At 47.5% G+C, this 23,212-nt stretch overlaps 1 protein-coding gene across 21 annotated transcripts in view; it reads right to left on the bottom strand.

Annotated features, from left to right (window-relative positions):
* grin1b (glutamate receptor, ionotropic, N-methyl D-aspartate 1b) overlaps positions 1-23,212 on the bottom strand; it is a 57,737-nt gene that overhangs the window by 14,480 nt on the left and 20,045 nt on the right. For 8 of the 21 annotated variants that reach the window (XR_005698055.1, XR_005698064.1, XR_005698069.1 and 5 more), the window contains exons 5-20: positions 22,316-22,378; positions 21,341-21,438; positions 19,922-20,043; positions 14,933-15,107; positions 11,591-11,741; positions 9,891-9,977; positions 8,745-8,880; positions 8,503-8,630; positions 5,873-6,037; positions 4,675-4,793; positions 4,098-4,210; positions 3,867-4,015; positions 2,283-2,440; positions 2,030-2,191; positions 1,117-1,226; positions 313-1,004 (exon numbers count right to left, since the gene is read on the bottom strand). Coding sequence is in view for 4 of the 21 variants with exons in the window: in XM_040046646.1 (XP_039902580.1) it covers positions 859-1,004; positions 1,117-1,226; positions 2,030-2,191; positions 2,283-2,440; positions 3,867-4,015; positions 4,098-4,210; positions 4,675-4,793; positions 5,873-6,037; positions 8,503-8,630; positions 8,745-8,880; positions 9,891-9,977; positions 11,591-11,741; positions 14,933-15,107; positions 19,922-20,043; positions 21,341-21,438; positions 22,316-22,378 (2,082 nt within the window). In the remaining 17 variants the exon portion in view is untranslated. Of the gene's footprint in view, positions 1-301; positions 1,005-1,116; positions 1,227-2,029; positions 2,192-2,282; positions 2,441-3,866; positions 4,016-4,097; positions 4,211-4,674; positions 4,794-5,872; positions 6,038-8,502; positions 8,631-8,744; positions 8,881-9,890; positions 9,978-11,590; positions 11,742-14,932; positions 15,108-19,921; positions 20,044-21,340; positions 21,439-22,315; positions 22,379-23,212 lie in introns of all 21 variants that reach the window. The other 13 variants (XR_005698056.1, XR_005698068.1, XR_005698070.1 and 10 more) reach the window with 7 other exon arrangements.

The following is a 23,212-nucleotide window of genomic DNA, read 5'->3' as shown; positions in this document are numbered from 1 at the left end:
TCTTCCCCTCTGCTGTCGGACACATGAACAATAACCATATGACTGTTCCCACCACTAACACATGACCCTACGCTGTGTTCACTGCATCATTCCATGTTTGGCACTGATCACCACCTGCACTCATGTATATATCATGTATATATCTATCCACTTAGCACTTTTAATTCTTATTCTTATTTTTATATTTTTATGACAGTATGTTGCACTGAAGCACCGCAGCAATTTCCTAATGTTGTAAACCTCCTCAACATCTGGCAATAAACCCTTTCTGATTCTGATTCTGATTCTGATTCTGACTAACCCCAGACTAACCCCAGACTAACCTCAGACTAACCTCAGACTAACCTCTGACTAACCTCAGGCTAACCTCAGGCTAACCTCTGACTAAACTCACAAAAGAGAAAATGACACATTTTCTGTTCTGGGGGCTCTGGGCTGTAGGTTGGGCATTTTTCACTTGTTGGTCACAGTTACTGAATAAATCACTCACCGGTGAATCAGATAACGACCCGAGCTTCACGGAGCCACTGAAAGCTAACCAAGCATCAGTGAGCACGCTCTTGATGATCAGCAGTCAGTTTAATTAACACAACCCTTCATCCTGAGCACAAAACTCATGCTTCTCCTATTAAACAGCAAAGGTGACAGATGTTTCCTAACAGACGTAAAAACAAAGGCCTGATCCTGATCTCAGTCCTGCTGCTGGCTATAATGACCTCGCTGTGAGGATCACACATACTGAATACTGTTTACCGCAGAGCCACAGACAGGTGGGCTGAGTGCCATAACGCCACACAGAGCTTCAGCAGAGGTCAGGGCGTAAAGTAAAGTAGAGTAGAGTAAAGTAGAGGCGCGTACCTGCAGGTTCTTCCTCCACACATTGACGGCAGCAAAGGCGAGCTGCATCTGTTTCCTGCGGGCGTCTTTGTGCCGTTTGTAGGCGATCTCGATGAAGATGAGGAAGATCCCAGCCACGATGCCTCCAGCAACCAGCATGAACACACCTGAGGGGCACAGGTGACGAGAGACAGCGTGAAACGCTTCACAGGTAACATCTGCTAAACGGCACAGCCTCAGGGGCGCAGTTCATGCAGCAGAGGCAGCACTGAGTCCTACCCGCCATGTTCTCAAAAGTGAGGGTGGCCGGGGCGTTGCTCCTGGAGTCGCACTCCTGGTATCGAACCCACGTCTTGTCGAGATCCTCCATGAAGCCGTTCTCATGAGAACTATGGAGAGTCAATGAAGCGTGAGCGGACACGTATTTGATTGCTCAGATGTTGGTTTGTGCTCAGGTGTTTTTAATGTGGAAATATGTGTCTGTGTGACATCCTCCACACCCCAGGTCACTCACTTTTTATGTTTTCACGGCCCTGGCGGGGCCTCCTGTGAGATTGGTCTCGTGTGGGCGTGTCCTGCCATCTCGCCCGCCTTTTTGTACTGACTCTAATCATCAATTAAGAGTACTTAAGGCCAGAGATGCACACTTTGTACAACGACTGACACTAGCAGCACTGACTAACAATGTGCTGAGGTCAGTTTCATCATCATTGATGACCCTACAGCACAGAGCCAACATCCCCACAGACACAGCGGCCAGAGAAGCAGAACATCACATGAAGAAGGCCCTGAGTAAATGTGGATATCCCAGCTGGACATCTGTCAGAGGGGAAGGCTCCTAAAGAGACGTTTCTCCCACTGAAAACGTCCAGATGAACAGAGTCAACATTTTGGGAAAATGGTTCGACATTACGAGGTGGAGGAAACACGAAAGCTGTAAGCACATACTCCACCAACACCCTCCCGCTGGTCGTTTCAGGAGTGTGTCGGCGGAGTAGAAATCCTCTTGGCCATCATCGGTGATGACTCTCTAACTCTGACTGTAACCGCAGCCAATCAGAATGTGTCTTTGGTGATCAGAGAAAAGAACCGCTGTGACACAACAGAAACATCTTTCAGCTTCTCAAAGTTTTCCTGTTCGCTAAAACACACCCAGGATGGGCTGCAGGTGAGTACCTGAAGGTTTTCGTACCTGAGAATAGCCAGAGACACGTTCTGTTTCCACGGGCTGTCCTTCCTCATTCCGATCCCGAATCCGGAGCGGAAGAACAGCTCTCCTGTCGTCACCAGATCGCACTTCTGCGACGCCTCAAACTCCAGCACGGCGCTGTCCCAGATGAAGGCGTGAAGCTTACTGCAGGAGGAGGGCGGACGTGTTGACAGAAGCAATCTCCACAGTACAACAGGTGCGTTCACGACAGGTGTGCTGACTCTGAGCTGCTTACTTGTCTCGCACAGCTTGGATGGCCTCGGCGGCGCTCTCGTAGTTGTGCTTCTCCATGTGCCGGTACATGGTGCTGAGCTCCACCTGCCTTCTGAAGTAGATATCCACCGAGCTCTGCTTCACTGTGGCGTAGATGAACTTATCTGATGGGTTACGCAGCTGAAAGCGGCAGCACACGGCACAGCGTCACACATTATCTCTGATACCACGCTCTCCTGTGAGGGTCGCACCTGCGTGAGCAGGGTTGGTTCACTCAAGACGAGGAGAACCCAGACGTTTAACACATTTATGAACAAAACCAGGAAAAACATCTGCTGTCGCACAGCTGGAGGAGGCTCGAGCATGACACACCGACTCCTGCATGAGTCAGTCAGGACACGACTGCCCGAACAAACCCTGAGTCCTCAAGGACATGAGCTGGTGGGAGGAGACAGCCTGGCAGACACTTGGAGCTCACATGTGCGATGGTCAGGTGTCCTTCGATCCAGGTGAGGAAAAGCAGGAACTCAAACTGTGTACCTGTGTGTGTGTACCTGTGTGTGTACCTGTGTGTGTACCTGTGTGTGTGTACCTGTGTGTGTGTACCTGTGTGTGTACCTGTGTGTGTGTACCTGTGTGTGTGTACCTGCGTGTGTGTGTACCTGCGTGTGTGTACCTGCGTGTGTGTGTGTACCTGCGTGTGTGTGTGTGTGTGTACCTGCGTGTGTGTGTGTGTGTGTGTATCTGCATGTGTGTGTGCACCTGTGTGTGTGTGTGTACCTGTGTGTGTGTGCACCTGCGTGTGTGTGTGTACCTGTGTGTGTGTGTGTGTGTGTACCTGCGTGTGTGTGTGTGTACCTGCATGTGTGTGTGTGTACCTGTGTGTGTGTACCTGTGTGTGTGTGTGTGTGTGTGTGTGTGTGTGTACCTGTGTGTGTGTGTGTGTGTGTACCTGCATGTGTGTGTGTGTACCTGCGTGTGTGTACCTGTGTGTGTGTGTGTGTGTGCATGTATACTGTCCCTGATGTGATACTGTAACTTCTTTAGACATTTAAACATTTTCGCTGCTGTGAGTGTTTTTATTCTATATTTTTCTGTATTTTCGCAGCTCTGTGTCCACTCTCTGACACATTTCCCACGTGTGGGACCAATAAAGGTTTATCTCATCGTCCTAACAGAATATCCAGCCCCAGCTGGCTCTGTGCACTCAGACTGACTTCAGAGATCATTTCACACATTTGGATCTTTGATTTCAGTCCAGGTGAATCTCGTTGCAGGAAACCGTCCTCTCACAGACGAAGAGCTGGGCGGTTTCCAGGTTTGGTCTTTGTAGACTTTCCTGGTTTAAAAGGAACAAATGACGGGCTGTGATAAGGGACGGCACAGACGCCTGGACAGACGATCGAGTGTGAGCCACCTGCTTTTGAAGCTTTTTAAAAGGCCCAGTTTTTACCAACAGGTATGAACCCACTCGTGTCATGTCTCAGGAGACTGAAGGCTTTAGCTTTACAGACTCTTTATAAGGACCCTGAATGCTGCATCAGACACAGATAGCATCCTTTTAACTACCACCTCTTCCTGTGAAGATGACGTAGTGCATCCTCACCCTGGGGTCGTTGATGCCAGTGATGCGCTCCTCAGGCCGGTCCAGCACCAGGAAGGCTGCCAGGTTGGCAGTGTATGAAGCTACGATGATCATGGCGAACCCTGCCCACACCATACCCAGAATCCTGGCCGAGAAACTCCTGGGAGCTCCTGCACGCAGAGCAGACAGGAAACAGCGCCGTCAGCAGGTAGCAGCGTGTCGCCACCGGCTTTACCTTCAGCATCCTCTTACCTTCTCCTATCCCAGAGTTCAGCAGCACTCCCCACGAGAACCACATGGCCGAGGACAGGGTGAGGGCGTCTTCCTCTTCTTCTTCGCTGTTCACTTTGAACCTTCCGAACGGGCTGCACACACACAGCTGTGTTAGACTTCACAGCTACATCACAGGTAAAAGTCCTATCCTGATTTTGACCTTTGACAAAATCAGGATAGGACTTTAAGTGTCTCCCTGGGCACAGACCGGGATAAAACACCCTCGTTGTCATTCTTCTGTACGGCTGCTCTCAAGCCCCGCCCACCGTTGTAATGTAGCCCCGCCTACACCCGTCCCGTGTATGTACGTTTCACGTGCGGTAACAGACCAAATGAAGCGCTCATTAGGAATGGCTGTTTTTGTTGAAAGCCAATACGCCATTTTTACCGTCTCACCCCTGTGACCAGGGGCTTGAACGTGCGACCGAACACGTGGATGAGCTAATAACACGTTTTGTGGAGTTTGGGATTTCTGCTGCTGTTTTAAAACATGAGTCTACAGCTGAGTGACTCCTTGGAGGGCGGGGGCGTGGTCTGAGGCGTGGTGTTGGTTTACCTGAACCGGTCTAGTAGGTAAAGCATCACTGCCACCACATGGACCGACAGACCGACTAACAGCCACAGCGTGCTCTGGAATGGCTGCATGAACGAGTCCAGAGTGCTGCGAGGGATTTCCTGTGAACACACACACACGTCATTAGTTTTATTTCCAACATTATCTGAGACAGTTTGGAGCAGGAATCTTTTATCAGCTGTTTGAACTCTTTTAGCTCCGCCTCCTTAAAGCCAGCTCCTTCCTGATTGGTCACCATTACCTTTAATGTTCATGTGTCTTAATCTGTTCCAGACTCTTTGAGCTGCTCTCTTACTGATGAAGATTATTTTTAATGAATGAACTAATTAAAGTTTTGTCCGGCTTGGCTCGTAGCGTGAGAACGAGAAACCTGGGTAGTTCGCACGCTGATGGGCGGGGCCTACAGCTCTGCTTTCACAAATGTCCATGCAGCACCTCCTCGCTTCAGCCAATCATCACTCACTTCACTTCAGCTTCTCTCACAGTAACAATCAGCGCTGAGCTTTCAGCCACATGCCCAACAAGTCCGGAGACGGGAGCGAGTACGACTACTCAACACGAACTTTACTGAGAACAGTTTGTCCCTCGTCCTCCATCTTCACCTGGCCCCAGGTGTCTGCAGGCTGAGCGGCTGATGACCCCCCCACACTAGCAGGGGCTCCCAAGAGCCTGTGAAAGTGACGTGCTCTGTTATCTCCATGTCGGTGTCGCTTACATCACAACTTGCCAATCACATTGTCGGATCATTCAGTTAGCATTAGCCAAGAAGTTAGCTAACACTATTTAAAAGCATCACCAGCAAAGTGAAACATGGCTAACAGCAAACCTAATGCGATAATAGCTTTGCCTGAATTAATCGCTTACGATTTCTTCTAGAAGACAAAGGCATTTGTGTCTTTTTTGCTATCTCTCCCGGGCTATGACATCACAGTCATGTGATTGGTCAGTTGAGCCTGGGTGAGGGATGCCGTAGGGTCAGGACCACAAGCTCGTGTGCATGAACACCGGAACTGTTTAACTAACATGGACTGCACAACATCGCCGTTTCCTTGTGACGAAACGTAACCTCGGTTCTCTGCTGCTCTCACGCTGGCTCAGGCTGAGCATCACCGCTTTGTTGTGTCGTGACAGCGTCACATCATGAACCTTCGTCGTGGTTTGCACTTCCTCGCTCGCTCACCTTCTTAACGAGGATGGTGAGCCCCTGGTATTTGAAGGGTTTGGAGAACTCGATGTATTGAGCGCGCTCGTTGTTGATGGTGAGCGGGGCGACGATCATGTCGGCGAGGCCTCCCAGCAGCTCCCCCATCATCCCGTTCCACTCCTTCTTGTTGCTGTTGTTCACCTGCGGGAGGGAGGGAGGGTGGAGCTCTGTTAATGAAGGTTTGAGTTCCTTTTACATCGTTCATTCATGACCTCACTGCAGCAGGTTAAAGGGTTAAATATCTGCAAACCCACATCAGCTGCAACAAACACTGTGAGGTGTGCTCAGCAGCTCCAGCCTGATCACATTATTGATTACTGATGAGCCAATCCGCTGGGAGGAGCACAGCGAATCCCTGATTGGCAGGTTTGAAGTTTCTGGCTTTAAATAATAAAGGAGGATCAGATTTGTCTGAAGCGGCTGCATTTTTAAAGGCTGAGCTCAGATTGAATAAAACATGAAGGAGAACAAGATGCTTTCATGTGATCGACTAAACAGGAAACATCATCCTTCAGGAGCTGGGTATACGTGGAACATAAAGCAGATTTCAGGCGTGAATAATCTGTGAAGAGACGAGAGAGGAGGAAGAGGAGGGGGGGGAGGAAGGGGGGGATCCAGAGCACAGAGGAGGCGATGAAGGAGAGCGAGCAGCAGAGAGAGAGATGAATAAATGTCTCTCGGCTCCGGCAAGGTCGGAGTCAGGGACGGAGCGGTGGTCGCCATGGCAACAAGCCTGGGCGACGAGCTGCCGATGGGGATGAATCGGTAGCAGGTCAGAGAGAGCGAGATGGCGATGACATCATCAGGCCGCAGATAACCACACGTAAGCAGAGACCGTCCGTTTACTTTTGAGAATGAACTGTAATCACATTACTCCAGCTCACTGATGACACAGCCAATCAGAGCCAAGAACAACATCCACACACAGAAATTCTCCTCAACGCGCCACTACTACTCCACAGACTGTATATGAAAGATGGCCAGAGCCTCCGCTGTCGCCATGTTGTTTTTTAGTTTCCAGAAGTGACCATATTTGGATGAGAGGGTGGAGCTTATGCTGTCAGCTGACCATCACCTACACCTGCTAAATCACAGCCTGCTGGGACAGCTCACCTCAGCAGCCATGTTACTGTTGCCACGTAAACAGAACAGCTGTTTGTAACTAAGCTGTTTTGGTGCGTGACGTCGCTCCTGCGAACATCAGCCTGCAGCTGGATGGAAATGTGTTTTAATGTGTTTCAGTATCTAATGTAACCCCCAACCTGCAAACGTGCTGGCACAGATCACACGTCCTTCATCGCCTTCATCATCGTCAGTCTGCTCACCTGAGCTCCACGCCTCAGATCCACCTGAGGGACGGAGCACAGTCAGCTGCAAAGAGCCTGACCGTCATCCCTCACAGGATTACAGGATCAGGATACTCTGATTACAGCAGAGAGCTGAACTTTCCCCTGGAAGTTATTCAGGCTGATGTGACACACACAAATATTCAAACAGGTGTACAGGTTGTCAATGGAAAATTGTATTTAGTAGTCAGTATAATCTTTTAGTGATATAAGTTTGCATATGATAGAATACTGCATGTAGTTATTTGTATTAGGAAATATTCAACCATGTATACTTAGAGGCATATAATCAATTGTGTAGTGACAGGATGTGTGATCTCTAACAGGCTGCAGGCTTGGTGTGCACTCCAGGAATGCACCCCCACGTCCTGGGAGCATGAGAGCTCGTACCTTGTCTTATTGTTTTACGGTAGGATTAACGTAGCTATGTCTGTTTTAGTTTAAGTGCTTCTTTACATATAGATGAACTGCTGGACTTCCTCACCATGTTATTTAGGGTGAGGGGGAGACTACCCTCTTTGTGACCAAGGATGTACCTTTTGTGCTTTCATGTTATATGACCCTTTGATCAACAGGACACACACACACACACACACACACACACACACACACACACACACACACACACTGAAGTATAAATAAAGACCGGGGCAGTTTCTTAGTGCCAGCCTCTCAGTCTGGAGGCTTCCCTTGCTAGCAAGAAGTTCTGTGTGTTTCTCTTCTCTGAGTCTTTACTTAAGAAGTGTTTTATAACATTTTCCTTAACACAGGTACACTCACAGACTGTATGTAAAAGATGGATGTAGCCTTTTTGTTTAAAATGTTATTTTTAATGTGTTTTTATATCCTGGAGGTGGCCAGCAGGGGGCGCCTCTTCTGGTTATGAATACAAGTCTGTGAGACAAGGAGCTTCCTGCTCGGCTGATCTGAGCTCAGTGAGCCGAAGTCGCTGCTCTCAGGTCTGAATGTTCAATTTGGAGATGATGTCATCAGAGTGAGGAAGGAGGAGGAAGCATCGAGGGCGGGGCTACACACTGAGTCTATGAATGTGCAGTCTCTCTGTCAGACCCCCGTCATCGTCACATCGAGCTCCAAAAAGACGGAAACACTAAACAATTAAGTTGTCCATCTTTGATATACAGTCTTTCATTTAAAGCAGAAGGACAACACGTCCAAACAGGAGGACGTTCGTCATCTCCAAAACCAGAACAGCAGTCGGACCTGCTGCAGTGACAGCGAACAGAGTCATGTGACACTTACTCGCTCCTGCGTGCCAAACTTCCCATCAGCCACCAGGTGAACCTCATAGGTGAAGTTCATACTCATGGCCAGCTTGATGAGCAGGTCGATGCAGAAACCATAGCAACACTGCGGGACGATGGGCTGACCTGGACACATAAACACAGCCTCATTTCAGTCATTCAACTTTATATATACGGTGCACAAACACACGCACAGAAAACGGGACAAATCGGGTCTGGGAGGATGGCGTGTTAGCGTACCTGGTATGGTCCCGTTGGGTCCAGTACAGATCACCTTCTTGATCAGGACTCCGTTGACGGTGTACTCCTCTTTACACGTCCCGTCGCTTTTCGTTGGCTTCACGTAAACAAATGGCTCCTGATGAATCGTCACGATCTGAGCGCACAAACAGCGAACACTCAGAGACGTGGACTGATCCAAACGATCTGGGAGACGCTGACGCTCGTCATCGTGGCATAAATGTTATTACAGCCCACCCATCCAAGCCGTAGTTCATCGTTTGTACAAACCTCAGTTGTGACGGCTTAAAGGTCCACAAAGCTCATTCAGTTTTACATATTTGAATGTAGACATTTGACAGGTCTTAGTCATGTTGCAAAAACATGTGCTCACTGTTGGAAAACACATCTATAAAAGGTTTAACTGTGCCCTGCAACTTGTGCTTCCTCTGATACTATTCTGTGTTTAATTCTAGTGTTTCCTGAAAACTTGCCATAGTTTCTTTTGAAATCTTTGGTTAAACCCAGACTTTATTTGTAATACGTTTCTATAATATTTGTTTTCTAAATATGTTATTTAGAAACCAAATATTTTTTCTGATGGAACAGGAATACCCTCATTTTCTAAGCGCCTACAAGAAATAAATGTTTGACGACGTAGCTGTGATCATGCTCCATAACAGTGGTGCAGTTTGAAATCTGACTGACAGGTTGTTTGAAGTTTTATTGGCATAGGAAGTGATATGTTAACTGAGGCACACCTCAATGTGTGCCCAGGTCTTTAGATAACCTTTTCAAACTCCAAACTTAAATACAACCCTGAAATATCCGTGTAGGTTGTTAGTCATACAGCCCACATGTATACATACAATGGAAATACAGAGGACCAAATACAGAGCCTTGGCCTACTCCACATTTTACATAAATAGAAAATGTAAAAATTCACAGGACAGAAAATGAAATGTAACAGATTAAAAAGGCATTTTTCATGCTGTGGCTTGGCTTAACATCTGACCTGATTCATGAAGAACACAACAACAAACCACAACTCATCATTATCTGCAGAGCTCATGTCTTCAAAAACGTCCAACATAAAAAGTTGCAAAAGGAGCGGCATCACATTTCTGAGACGATGAACCGAACAGACGCGTCGAGCTGCGGTTTTACCTTCAGTCTGGTCGACATCTGGTATCCGACTGGCTTCTCTGTCTCCCCTCCAGGCCAAATGATTTTCCTCTGAGGGTTCATCACAACCTGAAGGGCACACAGAAACACACGGTGAGCACTCAGGTTGTGATGTTGTTGCACGCAGGTCTCACTGTGACAGGCTGACTAAATGACAGCATCAATACTGCATCTATGCATTCATATTTAAAGAGGCAGGAGGCCTGGATGCTCGCTCGCTACACCATGTTTCTCTCAGCAGCTCGGCTCTGACTGGCGTCGTACCTGTCACCGAACTAAACATTCATCTCATTTAATCAATAGTGAACTACTGCAGCGACTGTGGCTGCAGCACTCACTGATTCATGCGAGATTTATACTGTCACAGGCTTATTCCTCCTCCTTGGATCTTTATTTGGAACTAAACACTGTTTATTTGTGTAATATTTTGAGTATCACCACCCTCACCGAGAGACGTCGGTGAGGGTGGTGTATGGGGACAGAGAGACGTCGGTGAGGGTGGTGTATGGGGACAAAGAGACGTCGGTGAGGGTGGTGTATGGGGACAGAGAGACGTCGGTGAGGGTGGTGTATGGAGACAGAGAGACGTCGGTGAGGGTGGTGTATGGGGACAGAGAGACGTCGGTGAGGGTGGTGTATGGGGACAGAGAGACGTCTGTGAGGGTGGTGTATGGGGACAGAGAGACGTCGGTGAGGGTGGTGTATGGGGACAGAGAGACGTCTGTGAGGGTGGTGTATGGGGACAGAGAGACGTCTGTGAGGGTGGTGTATGGGGACAAAGAGACGTCGGTGAGGGTGGTGTATGGAGACAGAGAGACGTCGGTGAGGGTGGTGTATGGGGACAGAGAGACGTCTGTGAGGGTGGTGTATGGGGACAAAGAGACGTCGGTGAGGGTGGTGTATGGAGACAGAGAGACGTCGGTGAGGGTGGTGTATGGGGACAGAGAGACGTCGGTGAGGGTGGTGTATGGGGACAAAGAGACGTCGGTGAGGGTGGTGTATGGGGACAGAGAGACGTCGGTGAGGGTGGTGTATGGGGACAAAGAGACGTCGGTGAGGGTGGTGTATGGGGACAGAGAGACGTCGGTGAGGGTGGTGTATGGGGACAGAGAGACTTCGGTGAGGGTGGTGTATGGAGACAGAGAGACGTCGGTGAGGGTGGTGTATGGGGACAGAGAGACGTCGGTGAGGGTGGTGTATGGGGACAGAGAGACGTCTGTGAGGGTGGTGTATGGGGACAGAGAGACGTCGGTGAGGGTGGTGTATGGGGACAGAGGCTGATGGATGAGCTTGGCAGGAGGAGTCTCTGTGGACTATGATGTTTGCAGATGACACTGTGATCTGCAGTGAGAGGCTTGATGGGTGGAGGTGTGAGGGTGAGGGAGACAGGTGGACAGGTGGACATATAGGGAGCAGAGGTAGTGGTCAACCCTTCACAGACAGGTAAAGAAGAGAGTGGAGGCAGGGTGGAGTAGGTGGAGACGAGTGTCAGGGGTGACTGTGACAGGAGAGCAGCAAGAGCAAAGGGGAAGTTTGACTGGATGGTAATGAGAGCTGCTGTGACGTATGACGTCAGTGACACTGACGGTGTATACACAGGTGCAGCAGATGTGTTAGCAGCTTTAAAGACAGGTGTAGCAGCTGGTGCAGCAGGTGTAGCAGGTGTAGCAGGTGTACTCTACCTGTGTTCCGTTAAAGACTCCAACCTGGACGAGGCGACCTGGTTTCTGCTGGTAGTTCAGGATGCTGTAGGTGGCGAAGCGCCGGTCGCCGTCGTCGTTAAACTCGATACGTCCTGTCAGGCCGTCGGGGTACTTTGATGACATCAGTACCCTGTGGAGCCAATCAGTGCACAGAAGAATCAGAGTTCCTTTATTTTCACGTTTGGTGGTGACATCATCATGTTGATGCGTAAACAAATCAGGGTAAGCAGAGGTGGGTAGTAACGAGTTACATTTACTCCGTTACATTTACTTGAGTAAGTTTTTGAAAAAAAAGTACTTTTAAAGTACCTTTTTGCACGATACTTTTTACTTTTACTTGAGTACATTTATGAAGAAGAAACGGTACTTTTACTCCGCTACATTTGCAAAATTCGACTCGTTACTTTTTAAAAAATAATTAGTTTAACACAGCGGTCCCCAACCTTTTTTGCGCCACGGACCGGTTTATGCCCGACAATATTTTCACGGACGGGCCTTTAAGGTGTCACGGATAAATACAACTAAATAAAACTAGTACCGGTACCGAAAAAAGAAAATTTATTCATAACACACGTGAAAAGACCCAGGAAAACAGAGTTGACGATAAAAACGATAACAAAATAACGCTGAAAACCGATAAAAACCCTGAAAACCACACATTTCACACCAGAGCCTCAACTCTCGCGGCCCGGTACCAAACGATTCACGGACTGGTACCGGTCCGAGGCCCGGGGGTTGGGGACCGCTGGTTTAACACATTAGATAACATGCTGCCAGTGGAGTTTCCGGTAACTTTTTTACCAATCAGATGTGGCCATGCAGTCACATGACCAGTTTGAAACTGTGGCGGGCAGAGCGGCCCAAGCGTTTCAACGTAGCGGACACACGGAAAGAAGAAACATGAAAACATGGCAGCGTCTACGCTAGAGCTGAAGAGGATGAACAGCATTTTCCTCACATACAAAGAATATTTCGCTTAAAAGCAGCACAAAAGAACGGCTATGTCTTCAGCGTCTGTGTCTTCAGTGTGAGCCAAAACAACAACTTTTCAGCGTGAAACAACTCAGCTGTGTAACCTGAGGAAACGGTAAGTTTTCCCTAAATATCTTTTAGCTGTGGTTAGCTGGATGTCAGTCTTATGTGTCGAGCTCAAGCTGTGAGTCATATTTTCGGCGCTACGTTGTAGAGAGACAAGTTTGTGTGTTTTGTGCAGCTTCAGCTGTCCTGTTAACTGCTCGCTGGTTAGCTAGCGTGAGCTATAAGCTAACAGCTAGCCTGGCGCTAGAGTTCCACGCACATGCAAACAGCTCGTCTCTACTGCTTTAACTGTTAAAACAGAAGCAACACTGCGGCTGACAGGGTTTATTATGTGAAACAGCAGCTTGTTTAATTTAAACAGTCTGCATTAAGCTGGGCAAACACTGTGCGATTTTTTTCAGTCACGTTACTCAGCTCCTGCTCAAACTGTACAATTAAATCGCAGAGGTTAGAAGTTCATAGGTCACGATGCAGGTCTCACACTATACGGTCTGATGCTCTGATGCGACCTGAGTGCTCAAACTGTGCGTCCATAACATGAAGCTTATCATACAAAATCTGTCCCTCACTCTCCCTCTCCCTGTCTTACAGACACAGACACACACACCATCAACTTTGCTAAATTACTAATGGAAAACATTGACCAGGCAGCTGTGATTGAGCAGCAAAGTCCATCCAACTCTTTTCATGGTTGTTGTAGTCGGGATAATTTTGTGAGGTCACATTGAAAAGCCTCGGATACGGAAGCGTAGAGCTGCCACCCAGGCAAAAGAAAAATAGAAAAGTATATTGTTCTAATAATATACTATCGTGTTATTACAATATACAGAATTATCACGTTTGTACAATATAAATATTATATAGGCTACATCGCAGCTCCAGTCACGCTTCCATCACCGTCTTTCGTCTTTCCCCAGAGTAACAGCCTAACAGGAGGATCTGTTGGCGAGCACTGCTCAGCCTTGCACGCATTCTTATTTTAAACTTAATCTGGAATTCATTGCAAACTGTTTGTGCGGGATATGAATGACAAGATTTTGTTTTTCTACAAGAGTTAGTAAAAAACATCTCCAGTGTGATTGAATCTTCTTGCCAAACATCCGCAGCTTGGCAGTGTATACAGCACTATAATGACCAGAGATCAGAGGTGTGGATCTATTGCATGGCGTTCCTCACATCAAGAAGCTGCCGATCAAAATCAATACAGCTCTTCCTGCATCTGGAGCTTGTGAAGGACTTCTCAGTCATGCAGGACTCCTGTTCACTGCTGAACAGTCACAGCTTCACAGAAAGAACCTTGAGAGCAAACTGCTGCTGAAGCTGAACCATCACCTCACTGAGTGAAGAAAGGGCACATTTTTGCTAAATATGCAGAAATAGATGCACACCCAAACAACTTATGGTAAACTGAGCTGCCTTGTATGAACATATGTTGAAGATGCCTCGTTCTGTTTTCTCTGAGGCTGCTGTGCCATTTGGAGCAAACATGAATATAAAGTTCACAGCATATCTTATCACTGGAAATTGTTTGCACTGTTTATATTTTTATATTATTTACTGCAGGTTTTGGTGAAAAAAGCTTTATGTTGTGAAAAACTGAAACCTGGAAATTAGAATTGTTGTGCCTTATTTTGTTGTTTTTACACATATTCCTGTTGAAAATACTAAGATTTGTATATTTATTTATTTTTGTTTGTCTGATAGCATTTATTTATAAAATAAATCTGACATTTCAAACAGTTACTCGCTACTTGAGTAGTCTTTTCACCAAGTACTTTTTTACTCTTACTCGAGTAACTTTTTTTTGACGACTACTTTTCACTTTTACTTGAGTAATAATATTTTAAAGTAATGCTACTCTTACTTGAGTACAATTTTTGGATACTCGACCCACCTCTGTATGTTAAGTTGAGGCGACACCAGGTCACATCAGCTGCAACATAAACAATCCTGATTCAGAGCGACTGATTGGGTCACACAGAGAGGAGGAGACACTTATTATCCCAGTTATGTCAGACTTGAAGATGAATCCAGATCAGATCAGCGCCTCCCTCTTATTCTCACTTTTGTGTTCAGCAGTCCGCTCTGAGATAATCCAACCTAAACGGGCTAAAGTGGGACACGCACAGCGTCACGTAGCATTTGCATCAAACAAGGTGGAGGAACGGCAGTGAGAGACCCACAAGAAAAACAAGCACATCTCCTAAGTGTAGTGCACCATGCCTCCTAATGACCAACCACAGAATCTTTGACCTTTGACCTGCAGCCGTGGGTGGTACTAACCGTTTAAAGAGTGGCCCGGTCCTCCAGATGTTGGTGTTTCCCACGCAGCCCCGTGGAGGTTCAGTGATGTTCTCCTTCTCAAACAGCTCCTGCAGAGACTGCGCCACCACGGCCACGGCGTCCGCGATGTGCGCCGACTCGTTCTTACCGTTAATCAGCTGGAGGCCCAGCAGGCCTGTGCCCACACACACGCACACACAGCAGGAAGTTAAACAGGCTGCAGACTCAAAGCTGCCCTCATTCACACACACATGTTAATTAAACACTCGCACACACTTTCATTCAGCTGATGTAATTACACAGTGCATCAGTGTAATTCAAACACACACTCGGGGCTTCAGGCGTCAGGTCAGTGTTCATCACGACCAAACTGCATGCTGGGAGTTCACTCTGACAATCACAGCGTTTGTCTCAGCAGAAAAGCCTCACTGAGACGTCATGAAGAGTGTGTGGTGTTTTCCTTCAGCACAAACTCGTCATGCTGCGTAAAGTGTCTGCATCTGTCTCCAAGCTGGGCCAAAACGGGTGGCTAACAGTGCTAGCATCCCCCAAAATCTACTGGTAATAGCTAACGAACAGTGTTAGCATCTCACAAATGAACCATAAGTAAAAGCTAACGGACAGTGTTAGCATCTCGCAAATGAACTATAGCTAACCATCAAGTTTGTTACTAAACTTTTTTTATAAATGCCTTGCTAAAAACCTTTGGCTAAAATGGAATTGCTAACTAATATTGTTGGGAACTTACATTACGCTAACATTAACAAACTGTTATTTTTTGAAATGCTATGCTAACAATTAGCTGAAATTTCAAAACATTTGGCAGGAAAGCTAATGCTTCTATACATCATAATTTCAACTTTTCATGTGAAACAAGTTTCAAATAATGAGCCAAATGTGTGAGAACATAATCTGTGTTACTCCTCAGACTACTCTGCTTCAGGTCTGTATATATTCTCACTTATTATAAACACGTCCTCTAAGTACGATGCATACTTGAGGGATCTTGGTAGACTTCCTGAAGCTGGCCAATCAAAAAAAGAGAACGTTTTTTAGCACACGAGCCTTAAACAGACAACTTATTGCAGATAGATGATGACCTGAGGGCCAGCGGCTGCTCTAGTGGAACATAAAAGCAGAGCTGGAGCTGAGCCGATGAAGCTGTTTCTAATGATAACGAGCACTGACGGCAGCAACACGATTAGGAAGCCCGACACGTCCGCCTCTCTTCCATAAACAAAGCTAAAGGGGAAGCATGCCTGTGCCGCCGCTGCCTGCAGACCGATGCAGCTGCACAAACATTTCCCTCATAGTGCAACAGGAGCCCGTGAAGAAAAACACCAACAAAATCCAGAACGTCGCAGTGCTGCTCCACACGTTTCTTTTCAGGGGATCGTTTCAGGAGGGTGGACACAATAATGCAAACACCGGTACCATCTGATATAAAGCAGGCCTGCAGATGCTCTCGCTGGTATTACGGGTGCGCTGAGATTTGAGTTACAGCTGATCACATTATTCTGCCCAATCCTGTGTGTAGGCCCCGCCCACAGAAGAGTTTAGGATGAAGGTTATAATCTACCTCGCTGTTACATCCAGCTGATTTGTGTTTTATCTAGCCCAGGCTCGCTGCAGCGGCCAAGTTTGATCCGTGACTGAGCCTGTACGCTAACATGGACATGGCTGCTGTTTGGGGCTAAAACCACTAACACTGTTTTACAGCTCGAGCATTTCCACTCATGCTTCTGTCACACAAATTATACGATATTGTTTCAGGAAAATCTCCTCCTCAAGTAATAACGTGAAAGGAAAATATTGCAGATCTGAGATTTTTTACTAAGAGGAAGTCGGGCTGCTGCAACATTTAGTTTTCTCATTAAGGCTAAAAAGCTTCAAGCTGTTTGTTTCAGAGATACGACCTCTGACTGTTTCTGGTGGAAAGCAGAAACGATCTAGCGTCTCTGCTGAGCTGAAACGGTCCACCCAGAAAAGAAACCTCCACCCTCGTGCAGCAGAGACAAACCCACTGTGGATCGTTTCAGAGTGCGGTTTCGCTGCACTTTTAAGGCAAGGATGGATCATTTTTCTGACACATCAGCGACTCGGAGGACGCGATGTCCAGAAAAGCCACGCATCATCTCTTAAGAGTGCAGGGGCCGGCCGGTGAGGATGTCTGTAGAAACAAAAAGCCATGGCAACAGAGCGGGGAGCCGATTACCCAGCAGCCAGAGGGGAACGCCACGACCAGGACCAGGACGCCACGTTAACTACAGCATCATGTCAGGGACAAAACTCCAACATGTGCACTTATTTAATGTTCATTAGGTGAACTCAGAGCAATATTAGAACACGAGCACCTGTCTGCTGGCCTTCATCTGCTTGTTCCTTTCACTTCATCGTCTAGTTCGAGCTGTCAGATTTTCATTCCCTGATTATACTGATAATACCACATAATGAATCTAACAGCTTCATTTTATTTACTTTAACTTAGCCGACTAATAATGACAAACGCTAATTTAAATAAATGAACGAAACGAGCAGCAGAGACAGGAGAACGTATCCTTGGCTTTTTCTTTCCAACATTCAGCAACTCTGATTTATTCATTTATCAGATTTTCATTAATATAATCATTGAAATGTTAAATTCATGTGAAGTTGACCTGTTGACCTCTGTGCTATGACAGTGAATAGCTTCATCTTTTCTATTGTGTGCAATAAAACCTGCAATCGCCTGACCTCTTCCCGATGAGTTCCTGCTCTTTTACATCCATTCTGTGCGTTAAAAGGGCGTCCACATACTTTTGAAGTACGAAGATAAACGTGTGAACTGGCTGACTGAGTAATTAGCTGAATAAACCCCGCCCCTGGCTCCACGTTGCCATGGGCGTGGCCTCTATTGGCCACTTGCAAAGGGCAAAGCATCAAGCAGGTAACAGGAAGCAAGGGCGGCATCTTACCAGTGTTTGATTGGACACACGTCACGGTTACCGCAGCAACATTAGCAGTTTATTACCCCCCCCACACCTGAATCATTAAGCCCCCCCCTCCCACCCCTGTTTAGCAGCATGTTATTGTTACTGTGAGAATGGGCAGACGGGCGGGCGGGCGGACGACACACACTATAGAAATGAAACAAACAAAAAGATGTTAGACACATTTAAAGCCACACAGTTACAATGAGCCCGGAGAGGAGGGAGCGGTTAAGAACCTTTAAACACGCCTCCACGCTCGCCATGTTTAAACATTCAACCGGCACTCCGAAGAAACCAGAGAGAGAGAAAACACACCAGGACACCGAGAAACTAACAGACTGATGAAGAGTAGCTTCCTTCATCTGAGACCTACTAGAAACAGTGCCAGACAGAGAGAGAGAGAGCTGTGCTTCCATCCAACCGTTTTAACATCGGATCGAATGATGACGCTGAGAGCTCGCTGACTCCCAACCTGCCTGCACCGCTCTGTGGACCGACACTTCTACACTAGAGGACGTGACGTTAGAGGACACAAGCCTCAAAGCGCTCTAACGCTCCTCTAACGGGACGCTGTCAAAGTTCCCCGAGCCTCTTCTGTCTCCGAACATCTCCAACCGAGTCTCAGGCAGTGCCTCTCGTTCCGGCTGCTTTCTGAGGAGATGTTTCCTGTCTCTGAACTCAAACCCGGCCGAGCTCTTAAAGCTACGTAGAACCTCTCTGTTTGGTTTCATCTTTCAGCAGCCCAACACCCTCACAACCGCTGCCCAACATCAGAGCAGCCGTCGACGATGTGAGCGTCCCCACTGCAGGACCTCGGGACAGCCTTTATGGACGATGAAGAGGACCGGGATGCTGCTGATGTTGATGATGATATGTTGATTATGGAAGCGTCAATCGATTAGACGCTTGGACCTGGAGAAGGACACGTCCCTTAGAGTGTCCTGTGGGAACAGCGCTTCAGGAGTATGGGGTGTTTGGTTTTTAGAGGTCTTTCGGTCCCTTGCTGCGGTTGTACGTCAGACTCATTCCTGGTGGATAACCCAGGGCTGACCTTTGTCACCGCTTCAGTTCATAATTTTTATGGACAGAATTTCGAGGCGTTGTTTCTCGGTATGTATTATTGTAGGGTCTATCGCTGTATGAATAAAATTTACTTGAATTTAAAATTGAATTGCGTAACCAAGTGGCTGAAAGATTTTACTTTGGAGGTCTCAGAATCTCGTCTCTGCTTTTTACAGATGATGTGGTTCTGTTGGGTCATCAGGTGGTGGACTCACAGCCGAGTGTCAAACTGTGGGAATGAGAATCATTGCCTCCAAGTCTGAGGCCATTGTCCTCAGCTGGAAAAGGGTGGAGTAAGAGGCGAGTTACTGCCCCAAGCACCTCGGGTCTTGTTCATGAGTTGGCTGTAAAAGCAAAACTGTCGATTGTCGAATGAGCTCGAATGGCAGGCCTCCCCCTTAGAGACAGGGTGAGGAGTGCCATCGTTCGAGGGGGGCTCAGAGTAGAGCCAATGTTCCTCCACATCGAAAGGAGGCAGCTGAGGTGGTTCGGGTATCTAACAAGGATGCCTCCGTTCACATGGGCATTACCCACGGGGAGGAGGCCCACTGGAGAGACTCCATCTCTGGGCTGGCCCAAGAACACCTTGCCCCGTGACCCCAGACAAGCAGAAGAAAATGGATGGAAGGATCTACTTGTTAACTGATGATGTGATCTGATCCTGATCCTATATGATGGTGTAGTGAACTTTTATTGAGAAGTTGGACCGTGTTTAACTGTCAGAGGTCTGATTTTTCGTGAGCTGAAGTAGCATTTGGTATTTGGTTAAATATGTCTGACTGATGATGACAGGAACAAAGAAAGAGCAGTTTGATCTATTTCCTCTCTGCAGGTGACAGGTGACTGCTTTCTTGTGAATTTTCCTTCTGTTCGAGCTTTGCTGTCAGTTGGATGGAAGAAGAGCTGCAGACAGACAGAGAGGAAGAAAGGAGGAAGAGGAGGTGAGAGACGGACGTACCGTCTGGAGCTTCACTCAGAGCTTTGCCGGTCATCTCCCGCTCTCCAACCAGCCAGACGTAACCGGAGCCGGTCATGTTGAGCTGCCGGGCGGCTTTGTACACGAGCGCAGCTTCGTCTTCACTGCAAACACACAAACACACAGCAGGTAAGCACTCACCTGTGGCTGACACAAACAGACCAACGAACCAGTCATCAATCACCTGGCAACACTCTGGAAACCAACATATCAAACACGCCTGTGGACGCACAGTCTGACTTCTTCTGTTCGAGCTCCAAACGTCTCTTTAAAGACCTGATGAAGGTTTGGCTGATTTCACTTCAGTGCAGTCAGTTTTTCTGCACCACAGCACCAGAAACACTGCAGCTCAGTACATCGACTGACCACCACTTTCACAGCATTCCCGAGGACATAATAAGAGCTCCAGGGTCTCCGTGGTTGGTTCTTCCCAGCGGCAAGACAAAGAGGAAACGTAAACGTTTTCCAGTTTTTGTGTTTTTATCTGTTGTACAGTGTCCTTGGGTGCTTTGAAAGGCGCCATTTTTAAATAAAATGTATTATTATTATTATTATTAAACAAAGGACGCAAAAGCGTGGCTGCAGGGCGGGCCCACTAGCACGGCTAAAGACACAGCCATTTAAGCTACCGCCTCTGAGTATTTTCCTCTCCAACGTCAGGTCCATAACCAACAACTACCCAGGACACCGGGTGTTTAAGCTGCTGCCGTCTGGCAGGAGGTTCAGGCTGCTGAGGTCCCAAACAACCAGACTCAAGGACAGTTTTTACAACAGGACAACAGCCCTGATCAATGCTAACAGCTGACCTGACACTTATTCTTCTTTTTTTATTACTAAGTTAATATACTGTGTTGTGTTGTTTGTGTTGCGTTGTGATGTGTCGTATCGTGCCGTGTTGTGTTATATGTAGTGCCGACGTAGGACAGTTTTCCAATTTCATTGTACTACTGTACTATGTATGACTGTGCAATGACAATAAAGAGTTATCTTATCTTATCTTATCTTAGCACCTCACGATGAGCTGAAGCTCGGGCCGTGGCCTTCAGACTTTGGCCTTGTTCAGTTTTGGAATCGCTGCTGGTGTTTTGTGCAGAAGAGTCTGACTTTCATCAGACGATAGAGGCTGATTGTCGTTGTATCAGACTAAGGGCTGATCTTTAGACCTTGTACGTCCTACTCGCGTTTACATGGATCTTTTTACACAACATTTTCAGGTGCTACTTTTACCTGTTGGGGATACACAGATTCAGTCCAACACTTGCTGATGGCTCAGTCACAAAGTTCCTGCAAAGTCATGGCAAGAACAACTTAAACTGTGACCAGTGTCCTAACCCTGATACAGCCTAACTGTGGAAACCACAACATCATCCAATCAGAAACCATCATGGAAACCACACAAACCTGGCAGAGAGGATGATGACTCGGGCCTCCAGGTCTTTCGCCTCCAGCAGCAGGGCGGTAATGTTGGTGTCCTGGCTGAACAGCAGCACCTTCTCAGCCTGGAGGACCACCAGATGGACACAGTGGACGGACGGTAACACCGAGGGACAGTGAGAAACACGGCAGAACAAAACACCACAGAACACATCGCAGGACAGCCATCGTTAGCTCCACATCCACAACCCCTCCCCAACCACCCACAACCCCAACCTTGACCATGCTCCCTCTCACCCACGCTACCACCGGAGGAGGAGGGGAGGAGGGACGGGAGCAAAAAATGGAGACAAAAAGTGTTCAAGATCTGCTGAACTAAAGAAAACTCAAAGTCGAAGCTGGAATACAAAGAAGGAGGGGCAAAAAGTTGTGCGTGGTGTGGTGGCACATGCAAACTGAGGCGCTTTCAAGACTCCAACCAACCAACCAATCGGGAACGTGCATGTTAGAGCGCACTGATGCAACTGCAAATTAAAAAAAAAAAGAAAAAAGATTCAAGTGGAGGGGGGGGGAGGAGGGGAGGAAGAGGAGGGGAGGCGGGGAGGAGAAGTGATTCATTTCCAAAAAGAAAAAGAAAAGAGGAGTGAGAGGATCCTGGTGTGCGGTGTTCCTCGATAATCTGCAGACAGAGCCACGCGTCAGCCTGGCCACATGCAACCCTTCACAAGGAAAAACTCGGGGAGGGGGAGGGGGATGAGGGGGGGGAGGAAGAGGAAGGGCGTCTCTCCTGCGAGTGTAAACCCATTCCCGATGTGCAGGAATCATGAAAAATCAAAAGAAAGAAAAGAGATGGTGGAGAAAAGACGTGCCACCAGGATAAGAGTCTATCTCTGGAGCCGGGTTGGATTCTGGGCGGGCGGGGCTGACTGGTGTTTGGCTACTACTGGGCGAGCTCAGAGATTGGTTGGGCGGCGTGCATCATTTGACCATGCAAGTTTATACCTTGGGTGTTCTCCTGAAGTCAAAGTTCTGTTGGTCGAGGTTTTCATAGTTCCTGTTTTTAGTCTGATGGGTAATGTGCACAGAGAAAATATGCAGACACAGAAGAAGATTATAGACAGTCAGAAAAATGGGGGGGGGGGGGGGGTAGCAAAGCATCCAATAAATGATTGATTTCTTCTGCAGGAGTCGGACGCAAACACATCGCAGTCTGCCCAGCGGTCTGTCGACCTGCGTCCAGTTCGGACTTTTCTTCTTTTTAATAATAACCTCCGTGTGCAGCGCCCCCTGGTGTGTGGACGACAGCGGCACGTGTTGCCCAGTAACATCTGGATGAGGTTTCTAAGCACTGCTGTGCTGAAGGTGTAAGTTTTAACAAAATGAAATGGAGTGATTTGTTTTCTAAGCAGTGATGTCAGGATATCAACCGTAGGATGGCCATTATCGCCCAAAACTCCCTGAATGAAGAGGAAACCACTCACCCTGAGATAAACTATAACCTTCTGGTTTTATCTAAAGGTATAAACACGTATTAATCAGCTGTTTCCCCTTAACCTCTTCAAACCCCCTGCTCCTAAAAAGCACATTTGTTCCTGATTGGCCAGTTTCTGGAAGCCTGCTGAGGAGCAGAATGCCTGCACTGCATGGTTTCAGACATACAGAGGTTTGAAAATGAGTCCAATTCTCATTTCCTGAACCCCGCTGCTGTGTACTTTTAATTAAGCGATGACTTTCTCCGTTCCATCATGTTCATGTTGTTTTTTCTGAACAAAGATCGGGATGTAATAAAGCGTCTGTTCCTGTACGTTAAACTGTCCTGCAGTCCTAGAAAGACCCGTAGACGCTTCCTCCCTGATATCAGTAATGACATCATCGTTCGTGCTTTCAGTAGAACATAGA

This window comes from Simochromis diagramma, unplaced genomic scaffold, assembly GCF_900408965.1.
Source record: "Simochromis diagramma unplaced genomic scaffold, fSimDia1.1 OVJJ01000038.1, whole genome shotgun sequence".
Classification (NCBI taxonomy): Eukaryota; Metazoa; Chordata; class Actinopteri; order Cichliformes; family Cichlidae; genus Simochromis; species Simochromis diagramma.
The sequence above is the reverse complement of the archived record's forward strand: the minus strand, read 5'-3'. Positions and strand labels throughout refer to the sequence as shown.